This window comes from Lepisosteus oculatus, chromosome 5 (assembly GCF_040954835.1).
Source record: "Lepisosteus oculatus isolate fLepOcu1 chromosome 5, fLepOcu1.hap2, whole genome shotgun sequence".
Lineage (NCBI taxonomy): Eukaryota > Metazoa > Chordata > Actinopteri > Semionotiformes > Lepisosteidae > Lepisosteus > Lepisosteus oculatus.
Genome location: NC_090700.1, coordinates 14333066 through 14346423, shown reverse-complemented (window position 1 = coordinate 14346423; position 13358 = coordinate 14333066). Strand labels below are relative to the sequence as shown.

The following is a 13358-nucleotide window of genomic DNA, read 5'->3' as shown; positions in this document are numbered from 1 at the left end:
CCCGCAAGATGGCGCATAGATTACATATTATTCAACGACCTGCCTCAAGTATTTTTAGAAACTTTGCAGCATTCATTTTGATCGGGTGTGTTAAGTGTTCTATTTTTGAATGGCTTTGCAACTTGCGTACAATACTGCCAGCAATACCAATACTAGAACTCAAATACCGAACAGTATTAATCAGATCGAAAAATTTCGTCTTTAAAAACAGGGGGTTTTTGTACACAACATCTAATTGTTTTTTAGACGAGATTTTTGTATAGCAAAGTGAAAAAGTAAACGCAAAAGCTCATATTGCCACTACCGTAAGAATATTATCTGTGCGATGTACGAAAACCAATAAATCTTTTTGAATGAAATTGCAACTTCTGAAATAATTTAACACATCAGTACTTCCAAAACTGACTCGCGGGTCATACCGACGACCATCCATACCTATTTCCCGTTTTTCGCGACCACAGAATTCTAACCATCGATAAACTCAAGCAAAATGCAACAGGCATGGTATCGGCACTGAATGACATTTCAGTCTCAACTTTCTATGTGTTCCTTAGACTAAATGCACAACTTTATCTTATCCACACCATTTAAACCAAATATTTTATGGACAAAACTCACAAGGTTTTTCCTTGGAAAAAGAAATGCATTCAACATACATCGTATTATTTGCAATAAAACAGTACATGCGAGATATCCTTATGTGATCTTAGAATTAAGATTATGTGATGAGAGATTTGATTTTGACTTAAAGGAAATAATGAGATACCTAAACAACATATACATTCAAGACGGAGAAGGTGAGGTACTGAATGTTTTCTCTTAGTTTATTAAAAAATAACTTTTTTACAAAAAGCTTTATACAAAATAAGCTCCATTAAAGAAGCATGCAGACTTGTATGTCTAAATTAAAACTGACAACAGTGTTTAAATTACTGTGCACAACATTGCTGTCTCACATATTCACGGGCTACATGGGTCTTCCTCTGTAGTTCAGCTGCAGCCCTTTTCTTATAAATCTTCACAAGTCTGAATCTTTCTACTAATCTTAACTAGATCTCAGTGGAAGCTTACAGCCAGGGTCATCCTTAATAAAACTGCGGAGCCATCAGACCACATAACCTAACTTTATAGCCAAAGGCCATAAACAACTGGAAACACACAAAGATCTAGTGTTATACAAAATACACCACTAAGAATTAACTTTTATTACACAAGAATTTTAGCCCAGTTACTGGGATCATACAGATCTTTACACAAAACAACAACAACTGTGCACGAGCATGTCACCCAGTATAAATTCACAACAAATGCTTTCAATTTGTATTTTAAAATGTCACACATTAAAAAAAAAATACAAGTGCTGTGATTCGTGATTCAGGCTTATTCAGTCTGCTAATGCTTAACATAAGCAAAAAAAAAATCTATACAGTACAAATTTTAAATAACCGCTGTCAACAAGAATACAAAAAAGGCAAAACTCAAAAGAAAAGGTCAAATGTACTGAGGTCTGTGCTCTCTGCTTCACATGACTGTAGTGTTGAGTTGGACATGAGCTCTTCAAAGATATCTTCACCAGTGGAACACAGACCGTTTTGTGTGACGGCGAAAGGCGATTCAGAAACGGCCAAGTTAGGGCCCTGAGTCTGTAAGGGAATGGATCCCTGGTAACAGTTCTGCTTAGTGGTGGAGCCGTCCAGAAGTCCTCTCACCTGTTTCCCATTTGCTAGCCTCTCTAGACAGTCAGTGCTGTCCGGGGACACAGAGCTATCAGTTGTGGATGGAGATAAGAGGTCAGCGAAGAATTCATCGTAACTGGGACTGGCGCACAAGGAAGAAGCTGAGCTAACAGTGTACATGGATTCCGTATCGGTGCTTTCCAGTCTTTGGAGGATTTTCTTAGCGTCTAGATGCACAGTGGATTTGTGACTCTCCGGAAGCACAGAAGTATCTCCAAACCCATTTAACTTCAATAAGCTGTTGAGGGAAGCCAGCTTCTGCTTTTTCGCTTTAAGCTTTTTAAGGAGTTTGTAACGAAGTTTGTCAGTCTTGTCGTGTCCCTTAAGAGCCGACGTCGTGCTGACCGCTTTCCTCGGATCCGGCTTGGTGGCATTCACAGGGAAACCAGCGGAGTCTGAAGACGGGGAGCTGATAACGTTGGCTTTGCTCAAGGGTAAACATGGGGACGGTGGGCAAGGAGGTTTTAAAAGAGCCTCTTCGGAGACATCTTGCATCTTCAGCCCCGTCTCTCGGGACGGCAAGCTGCCCTTGGAAGTCGCGACACCTTTCGATCTGAAACCCCCAAACATTTCCGCCGACTTCCCTGGAAAATTCCCGTCGTCTCCAAGCGCCAACAAGGGTCTGGGGCTCTGCTGCTCCCTGGTCGGGAAGGGTTGTGAGGGTCGGGAAGGTGCCACAGGAACAGCTTTGAAATGCGTACTGCTTGATCTTAACACTGGGTGTCTGTTGAGGAAATGAACACTCCACTTATCTCCAGATCCTCCTGATTTGCCTCCATTCACAGCAGAAGCAGCAGCAGTAGCGGGGAGAGCAGTTGTAGTGGCTGCTGGAGGCGAAGTCGTGTCTGGAGAAAGTGCGGTGCGAACATCCGATGCCGGAGGAACCTTAGCAGCTGTTCCAAACTCCTCTCGGTTCTTGGAATCAACTGTCACTCTCTTTTCCCTCGGAGTCTGCTGGGAGCTCTGCACACTGACCGGGGCCTTTTCTGAAGATCTGGTCTGCGGCCCGCACAGCTCTGCAGGACAAAGAAGACTAGCAGGCGTTTCAGAGCTCTGGTTCACCCTGGGAGGTGACCCGCTGCTGTTATTTAACAAACCGAAGTCTTCACCCCCAGGCCGGTTTTCCTCAGGAGCTGCCGTTTGGTCACTGCAATCTGTGGAGTCTGGAACCCGGTGGCTGTCCAGCGGCCTCCCTTCAGCATCAACCTTGACCTCAACAAGCGTCAGGGTAACAATATCGTTGTGTGACAGACCCTCAAACGCATCCCGCATATCAGAGTTCGTTAAGGTGGCGTTTAAGCCTGCGTGAGCAGAAAGATCATCGCTCTCCTCCTGCGCGACTATGTCAGAGAGACTGCTGTCCACTTCAAGAAGGGGCAGAGAGGTATCCAGGGCGTCAGCTTCTGCTGCTGTGCCTTCCTCAGGGGGAACATGCTTGACACACTCCTCTTTCAGATGGAGGCCAGACCCTGTCACAGTGCTCTTCCTACAGGCATCCCAGAAGACAATGTGAATCTCCTTAGAGGGAACTTCCAAGTGCTTGTGATGGATGCAGAGAGGGTATTTTAAATCGTCACATTCCAGCCATGTACCTATTTAAAAAGTATGAAAAGGATAAGACTTTTTTTTTTTAACTTGCACAAAATTCTCAATACAAATCAAATCTGGCACTTAATAACAGAAATTGCTAACCTCATACTTCCATGCTTTCGTATACTGAAACGAAAGTGTCTTTGGGAACACTAAATTGAAAATGACACTATTAGGCAAAGCTGCATGCAACCTTCCAATTGCAAGAACAGCTCTAGCAATCTCAAACAGCAAATACTACTTAACTAGAGTCAGCTCTGCCTCCAGCTGAGATAGCTATGAAAATTAAAGTGTCTGGTTTAACTATAAGATTATTTAACAGGAGCATTCAAATAGCTTTTGGAATTGCCCCTCTGAGCATCTCAGTAAACCATAAAGGCACGTGGAACAGGCACCAGCACTAACCATCTTCATTATGAAGCCAGGTGACAAAGTGCTTCACAAGCTGATCATACTGGATTACAGCACAGACTGCATACTGCATCTCCTGGAAGTCAAACGCGTAAGCGTTCATATCGTTGTGAGGTAGGCCTTCCACAAAGTGAAGCATAAAAACGGGGGGAACCCTGCAAAAAAAAGAAAACGGGAAACTTCACACTCATGCAAACCAGCCTAACCATGTTCACCTGTGTTTTTTCAAAACATGTTTTTCTTGTATTTAACTTTTATTCAACTGAGAAATTAAGAACATTTATGGAGACAAGCTGACCACAAACCATCTTCTTGGTGGTTTCTTGATTGGGATTTAGATCACAAAACACTGCAGTTTTTATTAATAGCGCCATTAGCAAACTTCCCTGGGTAGAAGAGATTCTCCTAAATTGTAACAGAAAGGCCAACAACACAGGTCTCTTTCTTTTCTTAACTGTGTTAGCACACAATGTCAGTTGATTAACAGTAAGACTAACAGTAAGCGACCAATAAAAACCGTCTACATGTCCAGTTCTCCTTTAATTCACTGTCTATTTATGACATTGTTTGTGGAAGTAGAAATCTACTGCTATAGGTGGAAAAATGTTTTTCCTTTGGTGTCTGAGTGCTTAATTTACATTAAAAAAAACATCCTAATGTTAACACAAATCCAGCAAAGCCAAGCTAAAACTAAAAACACTTTTCTGGCTTCTGAATGAAGCCACCCATCTTGAAAGTTTCATATGTGAACAATTCATAGCCATGTGGATATATAATGGGAATTGGCTGGCATGCTGGAAGAGCAACTCACTGGAAGATTTACAGCCTTGTTATTTAATCAACTAGCCGATGTTACAACTGCTGTTCCAGCTCCATTCAATCAATGCATTTAAGCATTAGACGTCTATCCTTGACTATATTAAGAGTGAATACAACTTAATTTCTGATAAAGAGCCGATGTCAAATGCAAAACAAGGATTAATAAAGAACATTCAGCTTGCTACCAGGGGAGTGACAACAGGTCAAAGTAGTTTAAACTCAAGGGGAAACCATAGTTTACTGCCCTACCAGACTGGCACGACATATAAATAGAAAACGAATACCAAAATGACTTTCTTTGAAAGAAATCAAGCTTTTACACATAATTCCTCTTAACGGGTTAGGATCATGAATCACAAACGCATGACATCCCTACGCAACCCTTACCAGCCCACCCTCACTTTGTCCATTTACATCTTAACATTTCAAAAACTGTTTAAAAGGTTGTGTTAACTGCCCTCCACAACACGTGAAGTGAAGTCCAGCACTCTGACCAAGAAAGCAGAGAGTAAAGATTTCACTCACCTTTCCAACACCATCTTCCTCATTTGATGTTTATGGTCGCACCTCGGGCACGGCGAAGCATGGGCTGCATTCAAGGGGTTCCACTCTGGTATAATACCCGTAAACGTAGTTAAAGTATTTTCACGCCTAAAGAAAAAAGTTTCGCATTAATGGATTTCTTTAAGATTCAATTCACCAAACATTTCCTCTCTCGCTTTTAGCTATTCCTGAGGCCTAGTGCTCTGTGATATCTTTTTTTCTAGTGCTGAACACAGAAAGAACTCAAATCAAAAGAACTCATGGGCTGAACTTGTTGAATTTTTGGGAGGGGGTAACTTGAGGAAAAATATGGAAAAAGAACTCAACAGGAGGAGCTATGCAAAAGAACTGCACTGGTCAGAGAATACAAGCAAGTTTGAACTGTTGCACTATAAACAGGCACTATTAAAAGCTGGTCAATTACACTAATACTTATAGAAAACAGCACATTCTCCTTAAGGAATTATCCATCGAGATGCAACAGTACTCAAAATGCTCTTCACCTTATTTACAGCAACATCCACTTTTCAAACAGTTGGGCGTAACCCTGCAAGCTTCGTTCACAAAATCAAAGAATCAACAATGTTCTTTTGCTCTTTGTAAAGTCATGCACTATGGGTAATAAAAGCAGCTGCTACAGAACAGCAGCCATAATAAGCTGCTACCAACTTCATCATTATAATAACAGCCAAACTGATTTGCAGTCAATATTCTTAAAGGGAAAATTGGATGTAGAACAAATAAAATACCATTTCATATCTTACTGTGCCAGCTGTCAGTCCCGAATTATTTGAGTGTTTCACAAAATCGGCATAGAACCATATTAATCTGAAGATTTGCAAATCGTGCTACAGTTTTTATTTTATTATTGTTTTTAATTATGTGTACTGACACATACCCAATAAATAATCTATATGTGCACTATAAAAGTACATTTGGGAACAGTAGTCACTAACAGCATTTTTCTTTCCAACGACTAGGGAACACTGCTGGCCTCTACCACCTGTTTTTACCATCTGTTTTGACTAAGTTATTCTGCTGTTACAAGGTATTTAGACACACCTTAGAATAACAATGAGGCATGGAAAACTGAACGGTACCATGACTTGACAATAGCTGTAAACAGACTGCCTTCTTATACAGGTGTCTCTAGACCAGGAGAGGGGCTGAACACACAGACAATACCCACCGAACAGGAATTAAAAGTATACCTAGAACTTTATTCTAAAAGGCCTCTGAATGTGAACTTTAAATGCCATGCAATAAAATACTGTATAGTTTCAACAAGAGAAAAGGTACACACAAAGACTACCGGATATAGAGAGGACTTTTGGTTTTAATTATGAATGGTACTTCTGAGTTATATTTCTCTCCAAAATACAGCTGGAGCACACAGACATTTAAAGAGCACCACTGTTTGAGCCAGCACTTCAATTTCCTTGTGCCTAACAGCAAGTAAGCCATGTTCAAAAGACCCCCAGTCACAAGGAAGCAAACGTAAAAAGCAAAATGCTGTGGGCAGCAGTCGAAGATGGAGACACAGACTGTTTTGTGGGTCTAAAAGGAAGAAGCTGGAAGAACGCCGCCTTTTACCTGCTCCTAGAGCTGTGGCCACATGCGAAGCAGGCGAACTCCCAGTGAAAGGAGGACTTGAACAGCTCTTCGGTCACCTGGTCCAGCTGGAGCAGGAGGGGCAGAGCGAAGACAGGGCTCTCCTGGCTTCCTACAGAGACGGAGAACACCCAGAAACATCGTCAGACCCCCAAAGATAGCCTATGAAGTCTGGAAATATGAGGTTGATTTACTCTCCGTCCCTGTATCATCCTTCATTTTCACACATGGAAAATAATTAAGATCCTGCTCTAGTGAGGCATCAAACTGCATGCCTCCTGCTTCACTACAATGCAGGGAGACCTCCTGCATCTATGAACGCATATATGTAAAAGGTGGTATATGTCTACACTTTTTGTTAGCCCCAGAAAATGAACAGAAAAAAAATGTGCTCACAGCTGAATGGCAAAAAGAGATGTACTTGTGAATTTACACTTGCAAATATGACAAGGGCACACATACGAGCCAGAGACATGGTCCCCCTAATTTAAACTGCAGAATGCCACTACGGTTTAGCAAAAGGAATTTAAAAGTCCTAGAATGTGGCATTGTCTCACACAACACAAGTAACATGAGTGGACCTTGGCCATCGAGCCACACACTTCATGATCTGAATCCATGTCCGATACACACAAATGAATTAAATCTGAATCACAAAAAAGTCAGGTGTTTACAGATCCCTTTTGATTTACATACAACTATTTGTGTCTGCTTGGGGCTTGTATGTAAAATTTGTACCTGCAATACAATAACTGCAGATGATCAAGCTCTTACTTAACTGAAGAGCTTCAGAAAACATTGCTCGCTCTTCACTATAGCCACAGATGATCTGTTTAGTCTAGGTTTTGTGGAATTTGTCACTTACCCAGTTTGCAGCGCAGTTTAGGTTGCAGAAGGTTGAAAACAGACATTCTGATTTCATTTAAGAGACTTTCTGCCTGTAGGAGGACTCCTGAGGGGATCTTACCGACTTCACCTGTATTAAAAAAAATTGGAGAAGTAAAAAAAAACAATGGTATTGAGAAGCTCATTTGCCCTTGTGTATATTAACATACACTGCACAGATTTCCATGTGAAAAAAAACAATAAGTGCAAAACAGAAATACAGTATAAAACTATGAAAACATATAGATATACCAAGGATGGATTTTGTTTTTAAATAATCAGGAAAAGGCATCTGTTGAACCTCATGAGGAACATGTCAGGTTGACCGTTCTGCATTTTACATCCCCAGGACACCCAGGGAGTGGTCCCCTAGTGGCCAGTGTGGAACATGCACATCCTGTGGTATCATCAAGCTTTCCTATCACCATACTGCCAGAACAACTGTGACTTAATCCCTCTCCTCCTCAGCTCTTCTGCCAATCACAAGATCTGAATCTTACACATGGGTTTTGTATCAGCTGCTAAGCACATGACAAGGCTTCCAACAGGTAAATTTACTGCCAGTCACTGTGGCCAGATACTACACGTATCCACTTTAAATCACAAGATCAAGTAATTAGTCAATACCTGTCCTGAACACTCAACTGAAAATAATAGGATGTGAAACAATCATTTCACTTCGCGTGATTCAGTTAAGAACAATGCTAGATATGAAAACCCAAATGTTATGATACTGCTGCCAAGGATTAATCTTTTAAATTCAAATTCTAACAGTTAAGTCTTAGCACAAGTACTAACTGAATAAGCACCACAGCATTGCTGTGAATCAATGTTTTCTATTTAAAAACCCGGGCACATGCCAATATATTAGCCAGAAGAGATCTTGAGAAACTACAATGACAAAGTGATGGAATAAATGATGGACAATCAGATCTTGGTTATTCCTGATCAGAGTTCTGAGAAAAACGATTGTTTCTTGATTAAAAGAGAAATACAAGGGTGCTATGTGAGGCATCACCAGAAAGTAATGCCTGGCATGTGTACCCACCTTCACTGCTGGTCCGCTGTGCCTCTTGTAAAAGTGCTTGTGCTTTGTCATATTCAGTGCACAGTCTTCTGAGTGGAGAGCTGTCAGATTGCAGGGTGTTCAAATTTTCCCTCACAGCGCTAGAATGCACTAACACCACCATTAAACTGTCCAGCCAACACAGTGAATGTTGATTTTTCCAGAAGAGAAAGGGAGGAGCAGGAACTAATTCTTCTGAAGAGCCTTCCTGCACACCTTCAGATGTCACCTCACATGGCTTGTTTTTTGCAGGGCTTGGCTGTTTTGTGTCTTTGCCTGGGCTGCAAGGGTCTGGACATGAGAAGTCCAACTCTTTTGGCGGTGATCTGGTGTCAACGTAATGCACATTCTGGCCTTCAGTCTGCAATTTACTTTCACAGACCTTGCTGTAAGTCAAAACCACCGAACAAGGTTTGCAGACAACACGGGTTCCAGATGTATTTTGAGCTGGGTCAATCTCCTCCGCTGCCTTCGGGCTCTTTGAGGAAGGCTCAGCTTGCGTTTCACCTGAGCTGCTGAGCGTCCTCTTCCTCGCGTAGCTGTTTGCAATGTGAGGTTTCTCTGACGTACCATGCAAGAGAATGTCAGCCAGAGGTTTGCTTCCTAGAGGAAAAATGCACTAAAACAAGAATTAAAGAGATTACTGTTATTATGATTTTTATTATAATACCTTATAATGAAATAAGAAGCGTTGCATCTCAGAAGCAAGTATTTCTTCTTCGCAAAACCTTTTGTGTGATGAACAATACTCAATTTCCCCATTATACACTTAAAAAGTAATCAGTGACAACACAACAGAAAAGATTAAAACATTCTTAATAAATAACTGCTTAAGAAATTAACATTATTCTCCTGTCATCGATATATTTCTTAAATCAATATACATCTGAATATTATTACTCAACCATAATGGGGTCAATTTATTTTCTTCATTTGATAACTATAATAGGATTTATAAGGCTTTATTGCAAAATCAGATCTTCAAATTATTCTCAAACCGAACACAGCAGCTCTACATCAATAATGGGAAATCTTAGTCCTGGACACTTAGTAGTCTCTTCAAAGCCCCAGCAAGTGAAAGCTGGGAGAAGCTATTAAATTAATCCAGTTAAGCCAGTAATAAACTGGTTCATTCGGGTGTGCATGAATGCAAACCTGCAGATACACCAGTCCTCCAGGACTAGGATTGCTCACCCCTGTTCTATTTTGTAACTTGGAGAGAGTAAAAAAAAAGTGTATTGTGAAAACTGACAGATTGATTAGAGCTCGGTCGTTACTGCACAAGGAACCTTTGTACATCCTGAAGGTATAAACCCATCGTCGGCTTTCTGACTTTTGACACAACGATCCTCATGAAGAGAGATTTCTACCCATGGGGATCTGTAAAAGGTCAAGTATTACTGGAGAGCCTGCAGGTTAGAGGGTTCAAAGGCAGAGGAGAACCTACAAGGCACTTCTGTACACATAGGGGGGTGGGAGACTTGGTAAGTTACCTTCCCAGATAGAAACCCAAGAGAACTTTCAGAAGTGAGGCTGGGCATTAACCCTAGTTTGTCAAGTAACCAGTCTGATCTCACTTGCGAAGAGCACTATTTGTCAGCCATGGGTCAGCCAAAAACCCTCTATCATTTCCATAATCCATCCAGAGCCTATCTGGGCAAGCAATGCATCGCAAGGCAGATACACAGACACAAACAGATGCGCACACGCTGACACCAGGGCCAATTTGCCCTGAAGCCTATTAACCTACCAGTATGTCTGTGGACCGTGGGATGAAACTGGAGCACCCGGAGGAAACCCACACAAACATGGGGAGAACATACAAACTCCATGCAGAGAGCACCCCAGGAATTGAACCCAGGGCCACAGCACTACGAGGTACCAATGCTAAGCACTGTCCCACCCCTCTGCCATGCTTCATCCCTCTAAAATAAGTTGCTGCTCTCACAAATACCAAAGGAAACATAAACAGAAAATATTTCAAATGTAATGTCTGTCGATGGCTTACCTGGGGGTTTCCACAGAGGATGATAGACTCCTGAAAACTGATGTGAAAGGCTCGCAGGGCCTGCGTCTGACCTTTGGCAGCACACACTGGACAGTTCTTTTCCAAGTGCAACCTCTCTTGAGACTTGAGAATAAAAACAGTGCATTTCATTATTGAGCACAGACCACAGTAATGGAAAAAGCAGTACCATGCCATGGAGGCAAAAGCTGTCAGTACACACTCTGGAGCCTTCATGAGTTTTGGAAAGCAAGCATCACAATACACAGGAAAACCAGTGCTTTATAATAAAACTAGAGGCAGTCAATTAAAGCATGCCTCACAAAAACACAGCAATACATAAAGGCTGTATTTTAATATTGCGTACATCAATTGTACAAGGTCTAGAAATATTTTATTGAGTCTTACATATTCCAGTCCTTCAAAAGAAATGGAACAGATCTCAATCGTACAAACTATTATTGTACATAACGGATAAAAGCTAACGCAGTTGCGTGCTACAGAAGACTGGAATCCTTGCATTCGTATTAACTTGCTTTTGAGTCACATGAAAAAGTCAATGGCATTTCAGAAAAAAAATCTTCCGCCTTTTTCCCCCGTAAGATTTCCGTGTGTCTTTTGCCAACAAAAAGACAGAATTGAAAAGGTAAGGGGCCCAATTAGCATTTATTTGATTTTTTTAGGTAGCTTTGCACAAGTGACAGAGAGAAACTGAGTTCAACTGACTTTTCCCAAATACCCAGCCACCAATGGGGCGGATTCCCCTATAGCAGTGCTTTCACTACTCATCACTGGGAAATCACTGCAGCTCCTCTTGTCAGTCGGAATCCGCGGCCATTTGTGTAACATTACCATATCCGCGCGATCTGGCGCACCTTTCCACGCACTGCAAAACAAAACAAGAGCGGAAAATGTTTAGAACTTATTCTGCTTAACATGCTAATTAAGACCTTTCTGACCTGTTACACACGTTTCTCATCTCCATCGAAGATGTGCCCTTTACCTTGCTGTTACATTTTGCATTTTATAAAAAAAAAATATACAAACGGTTCAAGCCTGTAATCTGTTGCGAGTTTAAATTATTTATATGGATGGAGTTATACACCACTGATGCGCAGCAAAACAGGTGTAATTCTGGAGTCTTTCGTGCTGCAAACGAAACAATCGAGATGCGTGTAACTCGTTAACAATAACAACTATAACAAGTTTCTTGATGCTTTTATCTTAATAGTTTTGCAGTGAAAAATTAATAACCGTTCGGTAAAAAATAACCCGTCTCAGGTCAAATAAAGACAAGAATGCAGCTGTGACAATTTGAAAAATACCAGTTCGAAAACCATGCCTGCACCAACTCAGAGTGCCAGTTCCTTAAAAACGACAAATACAATATTAGAGATTACATTCTACCATTTTAAAAAAAGACTAAAGATACCAGATAAAACCTCAGATTTAATGGAGAAACGGGAAAGCTTGAACGTAGTTAATATATATCTAATATTACAAGTAGCGAATATTATAACTTCAGTTGTTTAGCAAATGGTAATTCAAAGTACAATTATTATAGATTATACTGTGCATATCTTATACACAAGTCATAAACACCGTACAGAAGCTTCAAGCCGGTGTGCACTACTGTACTTAACACATATAGAGTCAACCAGAACGGTCTGCAATTACAGTTGCAGAACGTAATAACTTCACTTCTTTTCCCGGCATAAAATGCTTTCAGTCAAGGTCACAAATTAAATCGCTAGGCACACATACCCCTTGAAAAGCCCTGATTGCTTCGCGATTTCCACTTATTCTCCACGATCCGGTTTTCACCAGCCCATCAACTCTCTTTTACTAAAACCGATTGTTTTGTACGGTTCGACTCCATGTGCCTCCTCATATTCGTCTGCTCAACGTTCTGCTTCCGGCGGCGCGCTGTCAATTGACGTCATTCAACTGCGGCAGAGTGTCAGTTCCCTGTTAGCCTTCGGAGCTTCTAGTCTTTTCCGCGCATGTGTGTGCCCCAGTGCAGACTCCTAGGCTAGAGAACCTCATAAGGCTAGAGTAGGTCTCACAAAAAATATTTTTACCTCCAGTGTTCATCAAACGGGACAGGGACTGAGTGTAGATTAAATATAGTGTAGAGTTTAGAAAGCACTGCAATGAGTAGTAAACCCAAATGTGTTCTCACAAAATTAATTTTGTTGCACTAAGCATTGACACAGTGTTGATGTTATCAAACAAAACCGGCAGGTGCCCGCAGTGTAGTAATTACCTTTTGATTAAATATTTTATTAGGCGAGAGATAGATCGAAAGCTTTTAAAAATATGTGTTAAATTACAATAAATACGGTACGAACTATTCTGGTTCAAAAGATGTTTAATAGCTGTAACAGCACGTCATACTAGATGACCCAATCAGCATAATAATATTTTTGCGAGGTTTCTGTTTAGGAGTTATCTTGAACAGTTTTCGGCTTTACCGTCAGGTTGAGTCCCACATGAATGGGATCGCGCAGGCGTTGTAATAAGAAGGGCGCACTGCTGACCTGGGTTCAAGATGTGGCGCTACAGCGCGAATTGTCACCTTCCTTTCTGTACCACACAGAGCCGAACTTGTTTATGCCTCCGGCTGTAGCCTAAACCAATTACACCTCGGTCTCCCACTAAAATAATCTCTGACATTGATTGGGAAAACAGG

The 13358-nt window shown here is 41.2% G+C and overlaps 1 protein-coding gene across 1 annotated transcript; it reads right to left on the bottom strand.

Annotated features, from left to right (window-relative positions):
• Positions 1-798: 798 nt before the first annotated feature.
• uspl1 (ubiquitin specific peptidase like 1) lies at positions 799-12611 on the bottom strand. Its single transcript, XM_069190134.1, has 9 exons — positions 12431-12611; positions 11393-11552; positions 10670-10792; positions 8644-9280; positions 7576-7686; positions 6693-6822; positions 5082-5207; positions 3732-3892; positions 799-3328 (listed from the first exon to the last, which is right to left on the bottom strand). The coding sequence occupies exons 2-9, from the start codon at positions 11519-11521 to the stop codon at positions 1479-1481; spliced, it is 3267 nt and encodes a 1088-aa protein (XP_069046235.1). The 5' UTR covers positions 11522-11552; positions 12431-12611; the 3' UTR covers positions 799-1478.
• Between the last annotated feature and the right edge of the window lie 747 nt (positions 12612-13358).

Coding starts and splice junctions, on each gene's coding strand:
- uspl1 (XM_069190134.1), bottom strand. CDS start 11,521: ATGGTAATGTTACACAAATGGCCGCGGATTCCGACTGACAAGAGGAGC. Junction 10,793..11,392: donor TGGCTGGGTATTTGGGAAAA/GTCAGTTGAACT, acceptor TTTATTCTCAAG/TCTCAAGAGAGGTTGCACTT. Junction 5,208..6,692: donor GGCCACAGCTCTAGGAGCAG/GTAAAAGGCGGC, acceptor TTTTTTCTTTAG/GCGTGAAAATACTTTAACTA.